This window comes from Dermacentor variabilis, chromosome 3, assembly GCF_050947875.1.
Source record: "Dermacentor variabilis isolate Ectoservices chromosome 3, ASM5094787v1, whole genome shotgun sequence".
NCBI classification, from domain to species: domain Eukaryota; kingdom Metazoa; phylum Arthropoda; class Arachnida; order Ixodida; family Ixodidae; genus Dermacentor; species Dermacentor variabilis.
Window position 1 is genome coordinate 181,882,044 of NC_134570.1, and position 20,714 is coordinate 181,902,757.

The following is a 20,714-nucleotide window of genomic DNA, read 5'->3' on the forward strand; positions in this document are numbered from 1 at the left end:
CCCTCTCGTTAATGCTATAGAATTCCTGTATGTTACCAGTTATATTCTTATTAATCAGGAATCCGACTCCTAGTTCTCGTCTCTCCGCTAAGCCCCGGTAGCACAGGACGTGCCCGCTTTTTAGCACTGTATATGCTTCTTTTGGCCTCCTAACTTCACTGAGCCCTATTATATCCAAATTACTGCCCTTTAATTCCTCCAATAGCACTGCTAGACTCGCCTCAGTAGATAACGTAGGACGGCAGTAGGTCAAATATTCCAGGCTTCATTCGATAATATTGGGAAAAAAATATCTTGGTCGCCCTCGCACATGCGCTCCATCTGTTGAAAAAAGAAAAATGTACACTTCAAATATGCGACAGTCCACGCCTACTAGTTGTATGATGGAAAGACGCTAGCTTTAAATTTCGCTGCGCAATCAAGAGATATGTTTGCTTTGCAACAATAGTGCCTTGACATCTTTTCGCACAACGCGTTCCAATTCAAATCGGTTAAAAGCAGTGTTAAATGAAGAAATTGTCCTGGCTGCTGTGTGGTAGCGGCCTTCCGTTTTTCGGTGTAGCCACACAGGCCTCACCCACCCAACAGCATTTCCCGTCTCTCACCTCTCTGCTTTAACTTAGCAACAGAAGCTTCTTCTTCAAAGAAGCAATTCGTCCTCTTTTCTGTCCACTCAGAACTGTCGGTCCTAAATATAGTGTAAGAGAACGTTGCGTGCCAGTACTCACATACAAGAAGCTGCAAGGAATGCCGCAGTTCACACGTGTGCTCTAGCGAGTGCTAGCGTGTATGGCTGCTGCTGGTGATGCTATGTCACTGGTGCTACGTGTTTCAGTACAGACAACATGCAAAATGCTCTGTGTATTTCTGATAAAGCTAACTACAGTTATTTAGGAAGTTTTCAGACTACAGGAATTGTTTATGAAGTACAAACAAGTGTTCTGTTAGCGCAACATTTTGCGAAATTGGATGGGTAAACTCGGGGGAAGAACTGGCCACATTGCGCCACGCTTGAAATACGCCGAAGCCGAGAGCGCCTTGTGGTGGAGAGCCGACGATAAACCTCGCCGAGCGTCAACGCTGCGTGCCGCTAGCGGACGCCGAAGCCGGAAATCCGTCGAAAGTCGGGTCCTCGTGGTTGGGGTTTTAAGCTTTACTCTAGGTGGCTGTGCTTTGCCGCACGGTTCTTCGCGCTTTCCCCGTCGCGCGATTCTCTTCACCTCCAGGAGCCTTCTTCCTCCGACGCTCGCTTCTTTCCCGGCTTCAAACAAAACTTCGCAAATTCCCTGGCGGTGAATTTATGCTTGCGCGTAAAATATTTGACAGCACGCAAACTTGCTGTTGGTTTTTTCAGCCGCTGAGAAACACTAGACGTTCAGCAAGTTGGTGAACGCAGCCCTCGAATGCGCCCCTGCTTGTTTTGTCAAGCACATGTGACGTTTAGCCTCCTGCACAGCAGGGGTCGCATATTCCACTGATATATGCAAAAAGATGCGTCGGACAAAAGGGCAGATCCCTCACCGACCGTTTGCGTGAGCATCACAACAAGGTATACAGTGCAGTGTGCGGTCGCCTCGGCATTCATTGCAGCGACCGCGGTTGCGCACCTCTTTTTAATGAATGCAAAGTGATGAAAAAGCATAGAAACCAGCTAACTCGCGAAATTATCGACCCTGAAATAATATATACGCTGGGTTATAGACGTGTGAGCGCACCTTCTATAGCGCTGTCAAATGAATAAACCGAATGTCCTATTGGCTTCTAAGGCAAACGTGAGCACCTCCTCGAGTCACGACAGCTGATGAAAATTCGTGGGGCGACAAGATGCATGTCGGAACTGATTATCAGCGCAGCTGTTTAGGCTGCATGCATGGGCTGCATATACATTATGGAATCGTGGATTTTTTGTTTCATACGGCACCACACTACGGCCACAGAAGCGCCTCCGCGATCACCGCACTTCCCATGCATCTACCACAACTGCAGCTACAGTCGGGCCAGCACTTAGCACGCGCGTGACGGTACAAGCCCAAAAACGCAGGCCATGTCCACAGGCGCCATCGCCACACTCATTCCCCCCTCTCATTATTTATAAAATAGGATTTAAAGCAAATAAAGCGTATGAAGGCTAACTTGCTACACTAAATGTACTTGGGTATATATGTATAGTGCTTCTCTTCGAACGCCAAATTTATGTGGTTCTATTTGGACCCACGGTATCCAACTTACTTTTGGAAGTTGGCGGAGTGCTTGGAGCCTGGGTGGTTGTGGTGGTGAAAAAGTTCATTACAGAAAAGAGAGTGTAGGAGCCCCCTGCAGGCTAGGTGCCTTCCTCAGTCCTGGACTTCATAGGAATACCGCTGCTTCGGCCCGCGCAATTTGGGCCTGCTGGGCCGCGAGATCGGAGCAGCTCTGCACCTCCACCGCGGGTAGGCTCGGTATGCACTATCTCCGGCATCGGCCCACGTGTTGTTGTCCACGCACTGTGATACGTACGTAAACCGGCCCGGGTACCCCCTTGGGAATGGCCAGGTATTGCACGAATATCCGGGATCGACACACGTATTCCTGTCCACGCGCCGTGATAAGGACGTAAGCCGGCCAAGGTGCTCCCTCTGGGAACGCACGCGGGGGACGTACAAAGGGCTAGAGGTAAACAGCTTCCCTGTAATGTATCAGTTGCTCTCCTTGCATATTATTCATATGCCCTACTTCCTTCTTTTAATGCGAAAGCATTATGTGCCCCATTGCGCAAAAATCCGGCGTTGTAGTTGGTGCTGTTAGCGAATAATGATACCAAAAATGGCCGACGGTAATGACTAAAATCACATAATAAAATAGCCGATTGGAGTCGGATTTCTCAGGGAAATTCCAGTGAACAAAGTAAATTAAGTCATTTGAAAATATTTGGTCAATTTCGGTCTGGGTGGGAATCGAACCCGCGCCTCCGGAACTGGAGGCGAGCACGCTTCCCCGGTTCTGATTGACTAAATGTCAGCCTAGTGCGAGCGTCATTGCGCACGTCATGGTGCAGCCATCTGGCTGACTAAATGTGTGTTGTTGTGCGTGCGTTGTTGGACATGTGACGGCACAGTCAGTGAGTGGGAGTTGGTGCCGCGTCACGAGGGTATAAAATAAAAAGCCTTATTGTCCAATTCAATGCAGCTGAGTGGTCCTTCGAGTTATGCCTTCCTGACGAGCTAGCGAGCGCGTTCAGACGCTTTGTGTGTTTTTATTTGGCCTTACCGAGGCGCAGTTACAGCGCAGGCGAGTGGTTGCGCGGACAAGGAACACGCACAAAGAAATATTTCAACAAAGTGACTATAATGCTTCGCATTTCCCCACGTCAGCAGTTTTAAGCGTCTTTGACGCATTTTATTTTGCAAGCGTATATTTGCATTTCTTCGTGGGAATAAAACGATGAAGTCAGCGCTTTTTCACTCTGCGAGTCCCTTTTTCTAAATATGTTTACTCTGAAAATACATTCACGGTACAAGATTAACTACTCGCCCAATCTTCAACATTTGCACGGATTTGCAGGCCAAGAAATAGTGCCAAAATGTGTAAAACGCGCGCATGCCGTCCCTTTCTAGAAGGCACCGCTATTGTATAGGAAGAAGTAAATGTAAAACTGCAGGATTAACCATAGAATTAGCCATTCAAACCCTGCGCATCCTCTCCCTGCGGCTCATAAATGATTCAGTCAACCTTCGTTGTCCTTGTCCGCTAAAGAGCTTGATTATTTGTGCATGCCTTGACAGGTAATTACATCTGCAAAGAACACCTAGGTTTTTCGGCACTTCTCTTTCGCGCTTGCTGCTACAGCAGTATATATTGACACTAAAATCACTGTGCACGTGGCTTTGGGTGCGTACAAGTGCAACTGATGCCAAAAAAAAATTTCGCTGTTGAAAGTTAGCGCTCGTGTCTGGGATCTCTTTCTTCTTGTCGCCTAGTTATGGCTGCGCTTCACTACATGCCATTGCATGATGATGAACCAAGAACCCATACCGCCACTCTCGTTCCTTTGATAAAGCCGTCTCTTGACATAAAATTTTTTCTTTCCTTTCAGGTACCGTGCTCTCCACGCAGCAGATCGAAGATATTGTTGAGTTTGCTTACAAGAATCAGCTCGTAATTCTTGCGGATGAGGTGAGTCCGCTGTTTCCTTATTCCATGAGCAAGAAAAATGATAAGATAATTGGAGTTTGCAAAAGGTTTATTTTTTTTTACTAAGACGAACACACGACGTTCTAAATTCTAGCAAAGTTAGTTGGTCCTAACAACAACCATTGTGACGAATTCACACTGCTACCTCTGCAGAAGCCCACAAGTACAACGTTATCGCACCTTACATCTGAATACTGCCTTAAGATTCGCTGAAATTGGCTTTTGGTAGAATGAACCGCTCTGATGAGCTTTTCTGCTCCTGCAGTACTGTAAATACCACTGCTAGAACAACCGGGGAAGTGCACATTGGAGCAGCGAAGCATCGATTGCGACTGTAAATTTTAGACAACTATACGCAGTAAGCATAGTATTTTAGCGGCCATATAAACTCGTAAGCATTTGCTTACTAGCTAAATTACCAAACATGGGGTCATGCGGGCCCAAGCAAACATGAGCACACGTCAATCGATGACCACGTGCACTCGCTGTCAGAACGCTGGCAGGAGGAAGGGCGGCAGCAGAAGTAGCGAATTCACCCTCGTGCTGCCTCCAGCGTCTGCGCTAACTAAGCAGCGAGAGCACAGCTTACGGCGTGCCGTCTCAATGCTGTTGCACTTGGACTTTATACGAAACATCAGGCAACTACGGCGGCGGAAAAGCGCCTTGTGTGTCCACATAATTGCTATCGCAATAAAAATCCACCAGAACCCATCTCAATACGACTGTAGCTGCTAATAACATTAGCATTCAAGCAATGAAGCTACATACCTTATTGATGAAGACACCCTTATTTAGAATCGTAGTGGTAATTCTAAAATTTTCAGTATATCGTTACATGGGGCATACACTGTGTCCGGGATCAGGCCTTTCTGCTATGACGCTCGCTCAGCAGGGCCAGCCATGCTCATCATTGGATGAAGACAACGGGATCACGAAGAAGGAATTACGTAAGTTAAATGGCGAAGCCAGTTTGATGATGATGGCACGTCGACAATTGGATGGCGAGTCTCAGTTGATGACGATGGCATACCAACGACAGCGCGACGACGGACGCATGAAGACATTGGAATTACGACGAGTGCCACAGGACGACGGCGTCATAACGATTGACGAGGAAGCTGAAAAGACCAGGACGACTATGTCAATGAATGCGTGACGACGACGCAGTCGCAACGATGGCATGACAACGGCGACATATTCATGACTGAATAACGACAGCATAATTACGATGCTATCAGGAAGAATGAATGCGGTAGATGAAACGACGAAGCTGGTATGACGGTGACGACAATGGGATGTCGTTGCTGAAATGATGTCGTCCTGCCACCTGCCAACCATCATCAATGGGATGGCGACTATATGACGACGACGGCTTACGAAGACGGCATGACGAGAGTCGGTTGGCGAAGAATTACGACGGCATCACGACCACGAACACACATACAGTGACTCAATCCACTAGACTAGTTGGCTCACTTCAGTGCCGTAAAAGGCTCGATAGATAACTGGACTCGAAGTGGCTGAAATAGGCGAAGGATGCTAGCCACATTGAAAGGAAAACGAGGCAGTGCTGCTGACCTAAACTGGATTGGCTCCCTGAGCTCTTCAAAGAAAAAGGCAGAGAATGACTGCTGCTTTCGGACGTTGCTTGAGGGCAAGGCAAGTTGTTACGTTGGCAGTAAAGCTCGCGTCTTGGCAGCAGGATACCAATATATTAAACATTATCTTATTTCCTCTAATAACGGACCATTCTCAAAAATCAAGGCAGCAATATACTCCCTAGCTACACTTTTGCACTTCCAGTAATTAACTGAAATCTTCGGTGGGGCGTGGTCAGCGATCCCTAAAGCTGCGTCTGGCGGAGGATTCGTGTTCATAGCACATCATTCCCGTTTGCATGGATGCGACACGCTAAAGACATAGACATATTGATGTAAATGCGCAAGTGACATTTGCGTAGTGTACCGATGTGCCACTTTCTAAAAGGGGAACTCTAGTTGCCGTTTCGGTAACAGCCTTTGACTCGTGGTTTACGGGGTTGCAGTCCTCCGGCTTTATTCATTCCTCTAATACGACTGCATTTTTAGGCTGCCACTGAAATATTAACACTACAATGCAAAAAATAGGCTGGTTCAATGTACCCACATAACAAACCTTTATTGCCGTGAAGGTCGAATAAACGCTTTCATCAAGTACAATGGGGTAATGACATGCACGGTAGTTATTGGGGGAATTGTGATACCTGAACGCTTTGGGCGTCGCTACACTTTGAACCGCCTTAGCAAACTACTGATCAAGCCATTCAAGCAGTATGCACTTTCATAAATATAACAGCTCACAGAAACATAGATTCCTTAACTAAGCTGGAAATGCTATGCAGCCGACCGCAGTCCTTTGGCGACGACGCTTGTAGGAGAGACGTTCATAATGTTCATATTGTTACGAACAAGGCGTGTTTATTTAAAGGTGATGGATGAGATAAGTCTAGGAAAAACAGTTCCGCGCCGCCTTCGTTCTGCGCTCCGCACCAAAAATATCCGTCTTCCACTTCGTTTTCCTTTCGCCTCAACCAAGGCGTTGCATTCCCCGTTTCGCAGACGAAGCCTGCCATGTAAGTTAGCGCTGAGTGATGTGTGATATCGCTTGAGGCGCGTAACGCGCGCAAGTCGACTAGCGCTAGAGCGGAGTCCTAGTGACCTTGCAGGGGCGACCACATACGTTAAATCACTAATGCGGTCAATGACTGTGAAGGGACTTTTGGAGTAACCTGCGTCTGCGCTGAGGCATCTACAGCCACACCGAGTGACCTTTTTCGAATGAAAGCGAGTCGTGGTGGCAGTCAAACCGCTCTGCGGAGCGATCTTGTGATGCCAATGTACAAAGACGAGCAATATGTCGAGCTTCTTTAGCACACCATAAGGTTTCAGCAATTGAGTTCTCTGTACGGAGCGTAAAAGTGAAAATGGTATCGAGGCAGCGGCGCGGTTCCCGAGCGTAGAGCAGGCAGAAAGGTGTGAAGTCTTTGGTTTCGTGCTTCACTGTATTGTATGCGTAGGTGATAAACGGTGAGATGTCATCCCAGTTCTTCTGTTTGGATGATACATACATAGCCAGCATGTTGGTGAGGGTGCAGTTGATACACGTTAGACAAGGTCATTCGTCTCAGGATGATATGGCGTTGAGTGGCGGAATTGCGAAGTGCAGAGTCTAAGCAATTCTTCCACGGTGTCAGTGACAAATTGGCGACCGCGTCCGCTGATGATTACACGAGGCCGACTGTGGCGAAGAATTACGTAGCGTAACAAGAAGGCATGGACGCAAGCGGCTGTGGAGGAGGAAATCGCAGTGGTTTCCGATTATCTAGAGAGGTGACCGACACAGACGATGATCCAGTGATTATTGTTCGAGTATCGTGGAAATAGTCCTAGCAGGTCGGTACCAACTTGCTCGAAAGGTGTAGTAGGCGGCGCTACAGGATGAGGAAGGCCTTGCAGAGCGCCCGTAGGTTGCTTGTGACGCTTCTACTTGTCGCAGCTCGACACGTATTGTTTAGTAGGATGTCGCATCTTAGGCCAATAAAACCGCTCCTGTGTTCGATATAAGGTGCGAATGAATTCAAGATGTCCATACGTCCGATCATCATGCATGACACGGATAACATCACTGTGCACTTGCAGTAGGAGCAGACGGAACGAAGTGACGAAGAATGGGTTCTGATGTCAGCAGAAACATGAGTTGAGAGAATGCCGTGTCGCGTTTATGTGCCCACTCGTATGGACTGTCTTTTCGCAAGACTTGCCAATGGATAAGCAACATCCGCTAATGGGCACGAACCATCGGAGGTAGGAGCATAATCCCAGGAAACTGCGGAGTTATTTTAGTGTCTGAGATGGCCTAATGGCATTGACTGCTACTATTTTTCGGGGGTCTGGCCTGACACCATTGTTGTTAACCAGGTGACCAAGGACTAATGCTTGTCGTTCACCAAACCGGCACTTCTTAGAATTCAGAACCAAGCCGGTCTTTTCAATGCAGTCTAAACCGAGACATAAACGGGCGTTATGCTCTTCGAAAGTACGTTCGAAAATGACAACGTTATCTAGATAGCACAAACATACCTCCGATTTCAGACTGCGAGGAACTACGTTCATAAATCTTAATAAGTCGTAATAAATCTGAGTCCATAAAGCGAGAGCATTGTGAAGCTGAAACGGGCTAACAGTAAATTGATACACTCCACCGAACGTCACGAACGCAGTCTTTTTGTCAGCAGGGTGCATTGAAATCTGCCAATACGCAATCGTAGATCTAGTGAAGAAAAGTAGGAAGCCGAATGCAGGCAGTCGATGGCATCGTCTATCCGAAGCAATGGATATAGATCTCTTTTTGGTGGGTGCGTTTAATCGTCCATAATCAACGCAATACCTCCCAGAACCGTCTTTCTTCTTAACCAAAATGGCAGGTGCTGCTCAAGGGCTGCACGATTCTTCAATAACGCCTTTCTGCAGCACATTCTCAACTTGTTCGGCAATAACATTACGCTGCGATAGCGACACTCGGTAAGGTTTTTGCCCGACCGGAGGAGCAGAGCTTTTATCGTTAATGTGCTGAGCTCTAGAACCGCGCTAAAATGGTCGCTTCTCATTTTAACAGAAGTCAAACACAGAAGCATATCTTTCCAATAGCTCGGCCAATTTTTGTCGCTCGTGTTGCCGTAGGTTCTTACTAACTATGCTCAGAATCTGAGACTCATTGTAGCAACTGCATTCACAAACGGTCAAGCGTTTTAGATCTTTTTCTTCGTTAACGGCAGTGATAGAATTTCAGATGGCATCATCAAAGACGGCGAGCTCTATTCCTCGAGGAAGTATAACCGGTACTGGCGAACAGTTTACTGTCCACAAAAACGTGGCTCGGTTGATAATCGACAGAATACAGCGAGGCACTGAGATGTTTTTCTTAGCACACTGACCAGTGAGAGGTTGAAGGACGGTGGCAGTAAACACGGCAACTGACAGCATGGACGATGTTAGCACTGTATGTTCTTCGGAAACAACTAGCCTGTATTACGCAGCCGACAAATTGTCACCGAGGGCTGTAACAACCTCACTGCTGGCTGAAAGTTCACCGACGCCACAGTCGACGAAAGTAGGACACTCTTGAAGAAAGTCAAAACCAAGAATATTTTCGTGTGTACACCGCTGCATAAACAGGAGCTCAGTTGGGAACACCTATCTGGCCAACAACACAAACTCCGAGGCGATGAAGTATTTTCCCACTGACACTACGAAATATTGTAGATTCGTGCCAAGAAAACATAACCTTGCGGCCATTGTGTTCTTTCAAGGAACGTCGCATAAAAGAAATGGTTTCACCAGTGTCTACTAAGGCCATTGGACATACTCAATCTATCATTACGCGTATTTCGTTCCTAAGCATCATCGGAACCATCTGAGGTAAATAATTTTGTGCGACCTCACCTCGATCGGTTGCGCCGGCTAGCTTCGCTGCGGCGGCGGTTCTGAGAGCCACCGTCGTGGTGAAGGTGAGCGGCGCAGTCGGCCTGACAGCGGTGTCAGACTACGGTCAGAAGCGGGCAAACTATTGCGCCAACTCAATTGTCGTGAGGCGCTCCTGGAATAGGCGGACCAGGCATCGTTCTTGTGACTATTCCCGGCGCGATGAAACGTTTATGGCGGATCGTATCGTGATGTTTCCCTGCGCTGACGACAAAAGCGAGCTATGCGCCCTGTAACGCCACAACAATAACACACAGGAGGTTTGCGATATGCATTGTACTCCTGAAAAGCATTTTCGTGGCGCTGGGCAACAAAGGCACCTTCACACGGCTCCTGGGGTGTGACGGCCTGCTAACGAGGAAAACTGAAGCGGTGTTCGTACCTAGACTCTGCGTAGTGATTGCGCTGCGTCCTCGCTTGCGAGTGACAACTGTAGTTGTAGTCCTAGACGCCAGTTGCAGCAATAGAAACACGATGAGAGGGGCCCGGGATTGGCGCATCACCATAAGGTGTCGAGTGCGCGTGTTGGGTGAGCTCTTCCCGTACAATATACCGTATTGCAGACGCCAGTTCATAGGACGCGTAGTCGTCAACACTTGCAACGGTAGGCACATTCGGCAGCCGACCAAATTTAGGCGTGATACACCGCATCTTCAGGGTCTCGAATGCACGACAATGCCACATAACGTCAGTTACTGTACCAAGATTGTCTTTACCGATGAGCAAGTGATATACATCCTCGGCACATCCTTTTACAAGGTGGCTGACCTTCCTCTGACATGCGAGGGTTGGCGGTCTTGCAGATCTTCCATATAGCCTCAGTATACGTTGTGCACGTCTCACCTGGGACCTGGGCTCTTCGCAGCAGCGTTTGTTCAGCCTACTTCCACTTCGCGACTGAGCCCCAAACACTCCGTTATTTCGGTCGCGAACCGATCCCGCATCCTGAGGGTGTCCTCATGGTTGTCAAACTACACAAGCGCCATGTCCGTTAAGAAAAGCATGACGTCTGAAAGCTGAGTTACCGCATCCCAAGTGTAATAGTTACTCAACTGTCTGTAACGTGCGAGTGACTCATCCATGTCCTCGCCAGATTTGCCTCCGAACGTGCGAGGCTCTATCAGGTACTGACTTTGCCAGGTACCAGCCGGAGCTGAGGCAGGTACCGAAGAGGCCGCTGTAACCAGGGCAGGGGCTGTAGCTGCAGGAACTGGGACACTCCGGGGTCCGTCTTCACCACGAGAAATCTCAACCATCAGCGGCAACGGGGTCCGGCCCGGAAGTCGGCAGCTTCGGCGTTGATCAGATGGTTGCAGAACCGAGCTGCTTGTTTGAGTACCCAGCACTTCCACCACAAAACTGATACGGACGAGGTATGTTTATTTAGAGATGTTGGATGAGATGGATGAATCTAGGAAAGGCAGTCTTGCACCAGTTTTGTTCCGCGCTCCGCACCAAAAGAGATCAGTCGTCCTCTTCCTCTTCCTTTCGCCTCAACCAAGGTGCTTCAATATTGTTACGGGGAAGTAGGGAGTATAGAAAGACTGTATTTACAATATATATACAAGATGACTCAGAGTAGTTAACGTGGCTGACCACCAACAACACGCAGCAGCCACCGTCCCGCGATCTTCTTCTTCCTCTCTCTTCTTTCATCCGTCCGTAACAGTAACCCGGGTAGTGAATTGCCGTCTCGGCGCATGGTAGGTGAAGAATTGCGAGCGAAATATGGCTTCAGCCGCGAAATCTTCACGACGTCAGCAGGCGTCGGACTTGAGGATGCATCAAACTGTATCAGCGAAATCTGGTAATTTAAGTCGGTAACTTGACATACGACTTCGTAAGGCCCTGTGTACCAAGAGAGAAGCTTCCGGGAAAGGCCAACCCGAAGACATAGTTAGCAAAGGAGCACCCAAGAACCCGGCGGAACTTAACAACGCGTTTGCACCGATCATAACGCTTTTTTGTATATGCTGCGAGGATACTAAACGAGATCGGGCAACTTGATGTGCCGTGTGAGCGGGATCGATGACTTCACGGGCGTACTCAGTTGCAACACGCGACACAGAAGAGAGGATGGTGTTAAACGGCAATGTGGGGTCGCGACCATACAAAAGATAATAGGGTAAATATCCTGCGCTGTCATGTCGAGACGAGGTATACGCGAACGTCACGTAGGCCAGCATGGCATTGAAGTCGCGGTGCTCGATGTAGACGTACATCGACAGCATCTCTTGATTATTCGGTTGAGACATTCCGTAAGACCGTTCGTTTGTGAGTTGTAGGCGGTGGACAGCTTGTGCTTAGTGGCGCAAGAGCGGAGGAGGTCCTCGACAGCTCGAGAAAAGAACGAGCGGCCGCGGTCTGAAAGTAACTGTCGAGGTGCACCGTGTCGGAGAATGACGTCGTGGGGGGGGGGGGAAATCGGTGACGTCTGTTGCGTAACAAGTCTGCAACGCCTTTGTTATCACGTTGCGTGTCGTGTAATCAGTAGCGACGGCGATCCACTTATTCCCTGTAGTCGTCGGAAAGGGCCAAGGAGCTCAAGGCCTACGCGAAGAACGGTTCAGACGGAACTTCAATTGGATGGAATCGTCCGACAGCTGTCAGAAGGATTTCTTCCGGCGCTGATACAATTCTCAAGTCGTGACATAACGGCATACAGAGCGGTAGATACCCGGCCAGAAGAACCGGCGTCTTACGCCGTCGTATGTACGCTCAACTCCAAGGTGGTCCGCCGTCGGTGCATCGTGAATTTGTTCGAGAGCGACGAAACGCAGATGACGAGGTAGGATAATGAGCAAATCTGGGCCGTCAGAGTTGTTTCGGCGGCAGAAGATGCCGTCGTTCAGCACGAACATGCGGCACGTGCCGTAAGTACTGCTTGATTGCACTCCGGCGATCATAGACTGTAAGAATTTCTCGCTTTGTTGTACAGCGCGCATGTCGGTGATGTCAGTAAAAGCCATCACGCAGGTCATCGGATCATGCAAAGCAGGATTAGGCGGATCCACAGGGCGACGAGAGAGGCAGTCAGAGTTCTTGTGGAGGCGTAGAGTCTTGTAATTGAAAATAAATGAAAATTCCCGGAGCCGCAAAGCCCAGCGACCAAGCCGTCCCGTCGGGTCCCTGAGGGAAGACATCCAGCAGAGTGTGTAGTGTTCTGTAACGACCGAAAACATGCGGTCATACAAATATGGACGGAACTTGGTGAAAGTCCAAGCTAAAGCCAAGCACTCCCGTTCGGTGATGGAGTAATTTCTCTCGGCAGGTGGCAGCAGGTGGCTGCCGGAAGGCATTAGGAACTCGGTACCATTCTGTTGTTAGGCGCCTATGACATGGCGGCTTGTGTCAGTGGGGACTTAGTCGGAGCAGATGGATCAAAGTGGAAGAGTATGGGAGGGTTGGTCAGAAACCCCATGAGTGCGGCGTATGGGTGAGCCTGCTGCGGGCCCCATGAGAATGACAGGTTCTTTTTTAGAAGATCTGTCAAAGGCCGAGGAACATCGCCAAAGTTTTTGACGAAATGGCGAAAGTAAGAACACGAGCCGACGAAGCAGCGCGCATCAGAAGAATAAGGTGGCAGAGGGAAACTGCGTATGACACGAACTTTTCCCGGATCTGGTTGGACGCCGGATGCGTCAACAAGGTGTCCCAGCACGGCACTGACTGTGCCTGAATAGACAGTTCGTCGAGTTCAGTTGGAGACCTGCTTTTCAGAAGACCGCTAGAATGGCAGCGAGTAGGGTAAGGTGGCTGCCGCACGTGGGAGAAAACAATACCGTTCTCAAGGTAGCAGAGAAACGTGGTGCATTTGTAGCCTCGGAGAAGAAAGTCCATCTTATGTTCAAATGTCGCAGGAGCCTTGCATGACTTTGAATTGATATAAGCCACCCGGCGCGACGAAGGCCGTCTACTCGCGGTTCATTTCATCAACTGAAATCTTCCAGTAGCCGGATCGAAGATAGATGGACGAGACGTATTTAGCTCCGTGCAAGCAATCCGAGGCGTCATCGATGCGTGGTAGTGGGTAGACGTCTTCTCGTGTGATCTTGTTTATGCGCTGATAATCGACGCAAAGACGCCCGGTACCATCTTTCTTTTTCACAAGTATGACAGGCGAAGCCCGTGGGCTGTCTGATGGCTCGATGACCCCTTTTCGGAGCGTTTTGTCCACTTCTGATCGGATGACTCGACGTTCAGCATGCGATACACGATAGCGACGCCGACGAATAGGATTCGTGTCTCCAGTGTTTATACGTTGATGAACAACAGATGTTTGGCCTAAAGGCCTGTCGTCGAAATGGAAGATGTCACTTTACGATTCAAGCACGAGACGTATGTCCATGAGCTGTGCAGAGATGAGTTCAGGTGCAAACATTTTGGCAAAGGCATCCGTTAAGAAACCAGAGCTGTGAGCTGCAATCGGCGCTAAGAAACCACTCTCGCCATTCAGACCCTCAATGTCAAATTCGGAACCACTAGAAACGCTGGCCATGAGCGTGCCGGCAGGAATCACATGAGGGCACAGGCTGACATTCAGAAGCGGTAGAACGACGTCGTTATTAATAACTGTGACCAGCGTATGCGGAACAGCAACGTTCCGGTACAAAAACACGTCGATGATGGGGCGAATCACATATTCACCGTTAGGAACCAGTTGCTGGGTGGTCAAAGTGACGTAAGTAACTGCTTCGGGTGACAGACGCGCATCGTGAAGCGAGCACAAGTGTGGTGGGGTGGTGTTCGGAACATCGGTGAGTCGAGGCAGTTCTAATTGAAGAACTCCGGTCGCGCAGTCGATGAGAGCATAATGAGCGGATAAAAAGTGCAATCCAAGGATAACGTCGTGAGGGCAGTTGTGGATCACAGCAAAGAGAACAGAAGTACGGCGCTGGCTATTACTTAAATGCGAAGTACACATTGCAAGACCAACCAGCACGCCGGCGTCGGCCACACGAAGCACTCGGGCAGCTCCTGGGGTGAGGGCATTCTTTAAACGTCTACGTAGGCTAGCGCTCATCACAGATACGTGGACTCCATTGTCGACGAGTGCTTGAAGAGGTACTTCATTTTAACGTCAATTACACTTCTCCTTGTGGGCGCAGACCGAGGCAATGCAGCACCACCTCTGAGGGCTGCATTTTTTGTGTTCCCAAAGGTTGTGGTCAAAAGCCACAATATTATCACTGTGATTTCTTTGTAAAAGTCGTGCAGGATAGGCACCAAAATTAGTAAGCGTCTGTCTAGTTTTATCGCAATATAAAACTTCTGTTTTTTATAATGCGGCGAAACACCGCTAGGGCACCAAAGCGAAATGGCAGCACCCATCAGGAAAGTGGAAATACGTGCAATAATCCGCTTTCTGTATTTGAAGGAACAAGGTGCCAGGATTCATGCCGAGCTGGTGCGGTTTGAGGTGGCAATGTCCCATCTCGTGACACCGCTGTCAAATAGCGCAGACAATTTCAGTGCGGTTACACACGCCTAGAGGACGATAAACGAATTGGCCGCCCATTGCTGAATGTTGAGCCACAGATTGTTGCGCTAGTGGAGGTTCTTGTGCTCGCTGACCGGTGGCTAACTGTTGAAGGACTAGTAGAACAAGTTAACTTGGGTGCAGGACTTGAGTGCCAGAGAGCACGTAGAGCAACAGAAGGGGACGAAGACACGGCAGCACTAACAGTAGTTCTTTATTTAATGTGGGTAACACATATATACCATGGTACAACATGATGCGCCTTCGGTCCCTCTGTTGTCCAACGTGCTCTCTTGAGCTTGGCCTCAAGTTATGAAATACCAACTAGCCCATTAGTCTGTTCTTTTGATTACAGGCTCTATGCACGACATAAATCACAACAAACTGCACGTGACGAAAGATGCTGCGAGGTCGATTCCGCGTTTGCTGGCACTAATTCAAAAAGACTTGCGGAAGGAATCAGCTGCAAAAATGTTGACGCTTTACGAAAGCGACTCGCGCGACTTTTTTGGCCGCCTGATATGCGTTGGTGAGTGTTGGGTGAACAATTACAACCTAGAAAGTGAATTTCGAAGCAAATAATGCAAGCACGGAAAGTCTCCCGGACCGAAAAAGTCCAAGGCTGTGCCCTCACCTGGTAAGGTCAGGCTGAGCGTCTCATTCGATTGCCGTGGTTCCCTTCCCGCAGATTCTGCCCGCAAAGGCCAAACTATTACAGAAAAAGTACTTTTCCAAGCTTCTCACCAAATTGCGAAGTGCTATCAAGGCGAAGCGCAGAGGAAAGCTCACGAAAGGCGGCTATTTGCTCCATGACAATGCACCGGATCACTCGGCACAGGTGACGGTGAAACATACAGCCTCCATAGGCTACTAAATTATGCCCCACGCATGATAATGACCTGAACTCGCACCAAGTGACTTATTAATCTTCCCTCGCATAAAGAGCACACTGTGTAGGAAACATTTTCGGGATGACGATGAAGTGATCGCTCTGACCGTGCTCTTCCGGAAACAATGAGGAGTTCTACGGCGATGACCTGCGGCAGTTCATCCATTGTTGGAACAACTTCTCGGCTTTCGGAGGAGATAACCGAAAGAAACAATAAACTTCTACTCATATTTCATTTCTTTGTCTCTGTTCCTTCATGCCAATAATACGAACGTTATAAGCGCCACTCGTAGAAGGCACTCGAACAGCCTTTCCAAATCTGCATGATCAAGTGGAGCACTGTGCACTCATAACCTTTAAGCGTAATGACGTTGTTGTGACTGCATCATGTTCTTCCTGTAATTAATTCTCTTATTAGTGTAATACTGTTCGCCGTAAGAGTTCGAAACCTTTTTGGCGTTGATGTCCTCTCACTAATTCCGCGAGATAGTGTCCCTGCTATCTCCCAGAAGCAGCAGTTATAAAACGCATATTAGACCTTTTACATACGCGCACAGCTCGGTGCATGTCTTGTCTGAAAAGAACCGACTTAGGCCTACGCTGCCTATACGCAAAAGGCTTGAATTTAAATCTGACTTTCTACCTAGCGCATAAAGCCAGTTGAGAGGCGGCTGTGTAGCATGACGCATTTTATATTAATTATTTTTATATGTTCTTTTCACGGTGGGGGTGGCACAGTTTTTCGGGACATTTATGGTGACATCCGTAGGGTCGCGAGATTGGTTGGCATTCGGAAATATCCAGTACGAATCGGGAGAGTTGGTCGATGTGAAATCCGTCTGTATTTGCCTGAATTTCATAAAAAAGTCAAAAGCCCGTAAAGTACAAGGCAGCACCCACCTTGTGGACAAATCGTCGTAGCAAATTACGCGAAATATTACGCATTTTGTCAGCCTGCCTGCATTTTTTACAGGTTTTTCAGGACAATTGTTATTGCAAGGACCGCCCTTTCCGCAGCGTCAGAGCAGTGATGAATGAAATGGACCCCCCCTACGCCCGGACTCCGTTGGTCACATTCCACTCGTTGGCCAAAGGATTTATAGCAGAGTAAGCACAGTTTCCCCTTATTGCTACTTCATCGCATAAATAAACTCATTATAAAAACTTAGTTGTGATTGCCACACCCATTGCGGATTTAGTTGTGGGATTGACATTTTAACACAGCGGTAAAACATGCGAATGGCTTTACCTCCTGCAAAGTAAAATGAGCGCTAGTTCAGAGGGTTTTGTGCACTTACGAACAGTTGTCGTGCCGTTGACTAGTATGCGTCGATTTAAATTACTATAGTGGTGACATTGTGGACTTTCCTGCTGGTAGTTTAAATCACTGGAGTCCTCCTGAAGACGCGTGGACAAGCAGCTACAAGTCACACTTTCACATTTCTTTTATGCGAGACGCGCATCGATTTTTACCGCAGGAATGACTGTGAGGGCGAGTGTCCACTATTCCTTCATTTTGCACTACCCGACACTAATGAGTGCATCTTATTACATGAATTAGGGCGTACTGCAAATAACCAATCTCTGAAAGCTTTCATATCCTCAACACAAACTTTTATATGTGTTCTTGATGAATAGCGTTTTCGATCACATGCTGTCTGTTGTGAGCTGCAAATGGTGTTTTTTTCGCAAGTGCTCATAGGAAAATAAAGTAAACATTATTCATGACAGACAATAAATAGTCATACAACCGCAAAAATTACTTCGTTTGTCAATAGAAAATATGCCTCAGAGCTAGAACGTTGTTTTGTTGATGGCTTATGCCTTCATTAGCACACGGTGCCTGGAAAGTCGATATGTATCTATTTGGTATCAGGTTAACACTTTTGCATTTATTTATCTGAAACTAAAAGATTGTGAACCAAACAATCGACAGTTTCTTTATGTAGGCCACAGCATACGCCGACGCCTCGCTTGCCGTTCCTGAACACGCTCATCAAGCATGCATGTATAAAATGCTGCACCCCGTAGTACGCATGCAAAAATCGTGAAAGGAAGCGCATTACTGGTATAACATCTGCCAGCGCAACAACTGTTAAGAGCTGACATTGTTCGTGTATTACCATCAGGATCCATACCTTATGCCGGCAGAAGTAATCAGCGACCCGCCTTTTCATCGGCTAAGATGCTGGAAACCATACAGCGACTTTTATTCAAAAGTTGATCCGAAAAAGTCCAAACATGTGAATCCCAGTGAGCGTGTCCTTCCGGGACACGCGACTTATCCTTCTTTCTCAAAACAATTTTTTTCCGCGCACAAGCCATATTATGATAAAAGAATGACGAATACAGTCGCGCTGTCCCGTAGAGTATGCTGCAATAATGCTTATGTGGGAACGGCGAATGGCCGAAATAGGTCGAGAACGTTTTCTACAGTGACGGCGCTGTCCTTCACGTAAGTCACACGGTTTGCCTTGTGAAGGTTCGTAACTGCTAGCGCCGCACTGAAGACTATCCGGAGGCCATTTTGGAAGCTTGCATCATCAGCAGAAAGTGATATTTTCTTTTGCGGCTAGGCAATTGAAGTTGCGAGACCATTTTATTTCCGGGGTTCAATAAATGCACATTGTTATTTGTACATGCTCTAGACAGGGATATGACTTTGTTTTTTCCAGTTATGAGAACATAGGTGACCCTGAAGATTGCAAAACACCCCATTTTGCGCGGCCTGACGGGAAGTCGCTTGGCAACCACATTCCCGGGCGTTCGTTAGACCGCCTTGGTGTACATGCCTCGCTGCCATGCTGTCCCGCAGGACGCTATAATAGCAGCGAGCACCGTAGTATGGAAGAAGATGAGGCACAAATCACAGATGCCTTTAGCAGCGTGCCGGCAGAATTTCTGGACAAAATAATTGCATTGCCCAAACTTTTACGCATGCTTCTGAACAATGACAGGATTGGTAACGAGTTTTATAATGGAAGATTTCTCGTGTGTGCTTAACAAAATTAAACTGTATTCAGTAATTTCGGCTTTTAGGTTCGGTAATTATGCATATACAATAGGCAATGAATTTCCCGATGCTTCTTATATTTTTCTTAGATGTAATGCCCAACATTTATGGCGTTGATATATTGCAGACCGCCCTCGAACTATACCAGCCACTCAACCTTATTTGCTGCCGTAAAGAGTAGTGTGCCTACAAGGTAGGTCCGTAATTGATGTAGTTATAGTCGTACAGACAATGACGTTGTGTTGCTTTTATTTTTGCGTAGGATATACACAATTTATTTTGCACCATGGTATCCACATTCTTTTTACTGGACTATCAGACCGTTTATGCAAGGTGTGGGAGCTAACCTCTGCCGAAGTTTTAAAAAAATTTGTCAAGCGATCTAAGGGTCTGGATATGTGGGTTTTTCATTCTACCTAATTGCATAATTAGTCAAGAAGCTTCGCAAGTATTAAGGAAAGGACAAAACTACCAGAGAGAAAGTCGTAGATTGTTCTAGGAAACATCTAATGCAGCCCTTCCCAATGTCCCACTTGTTTCGTAGCCATGTTTTCATTTGGATCCTCAAGAAAGCCCGGGAAATACAAAAAATATATATTCCAGGTAACCCACTTGCGTGCCGCGACTACAGTGCTCTTAAATTTGCTTGAGTACCTATGATCAGTTTCATAATCTTCTGCGCTACTCCTTGAAAGGAGACAAGGCACTGACACATGCTACGCGAACTACACCAAAAATGTGCTTCTTTCGCGGTGGTTCGCAACAGCGATAAGCAGGCCAGGCTGCGTACAATGCTAGATGCGCTCTTCGTTCACGCGCGGTGAGATTGTGAGCACTGCATTCACTGCGCGGAAGTGGGCTTGTCGCGCGCGTTTTAAATCGCGAGCATTCTTAGGTGACTGAACCAGGAAATCCGTGCGACAGTCTGTCCTTCCGTAACGCGTAACACGGTGCGCCTTGTCAAGAAAAACAGAATAAATTTGAAAAGTTGGCAGTGGTTAATTTTCGGCCTACGACTCCACGCTCAGAAGCCGAGTGTCTTACCCACTCGGCTTAACACCCACGCTCGCTGAAGGCGACTATATCTGAACCATATGAGTGTATGGTACCGACGGTAGAAAACAAATCTCTAAGGAGAACACTTTTTATATAGGCTTTGCACAGATATTTGGTAGTGGTGGAATACAAGCCATCACTATAGGACTAGATTCCGAGCCAATGTTAGAGGCTTGTAGACATCAAGCAAATTCCACAACACGCCACATCCCCGATGCGTTACAGTGGTCTCGGGATGCGCCTTCCGTTAGGAGGTTACGAGACCGACCAAAATGCCACCGATCCCTAAGGCATCACGCACTTCGCGTCAGGCAACCCAGACAGATAAGCTGTCAACGAGTTGATAAGGTACGGAGTGATGAGGGGTTATATAGTTCTCATCACGGTTAATAACGGTTACATATGGTTGGATAAGGTGCTGAAGATCAATAAGGCTGATAATGGTCTGGATAATGATAGTGGATGATGGATAAGAACGATAATGGTCGGAGAAATTCTGATAAGATTGTTAAGAACCGGTAAGAGTTGAAAGGGTCGGATCAAGTCCTCTAAGGTAGATAAGGACCGATAAGTATTGATAAGGGTCGC

General features: G+C 47.7%; 1 protein-coding gene across 1 annotated transcript in view; it reads left to right on the plus strand.

Annotated features, from left to right (window-relative positions):
- LOC142574349 (alanine aminotransferase 2-like) overlaps positions 1–20,714 on the plus strand; it is a 173,436-nt gene that overhangs the window by 111,812 nt on the left and 40,910 nt on the right. The window contains exons 7-8 of the mRNA XM_075683453.1: positions 4,073–4,152; positions 17,031–17,164. Of these exons, the coding sequence (XP_075539568.1) occupies positions 4,073–4,152; positions 17,031–17,164 (214 nt within the window). The remainder of the gene's footprint in view (positions 1–4,072; positions 4,153–17,030; positions 17,165–20,714) is intronic.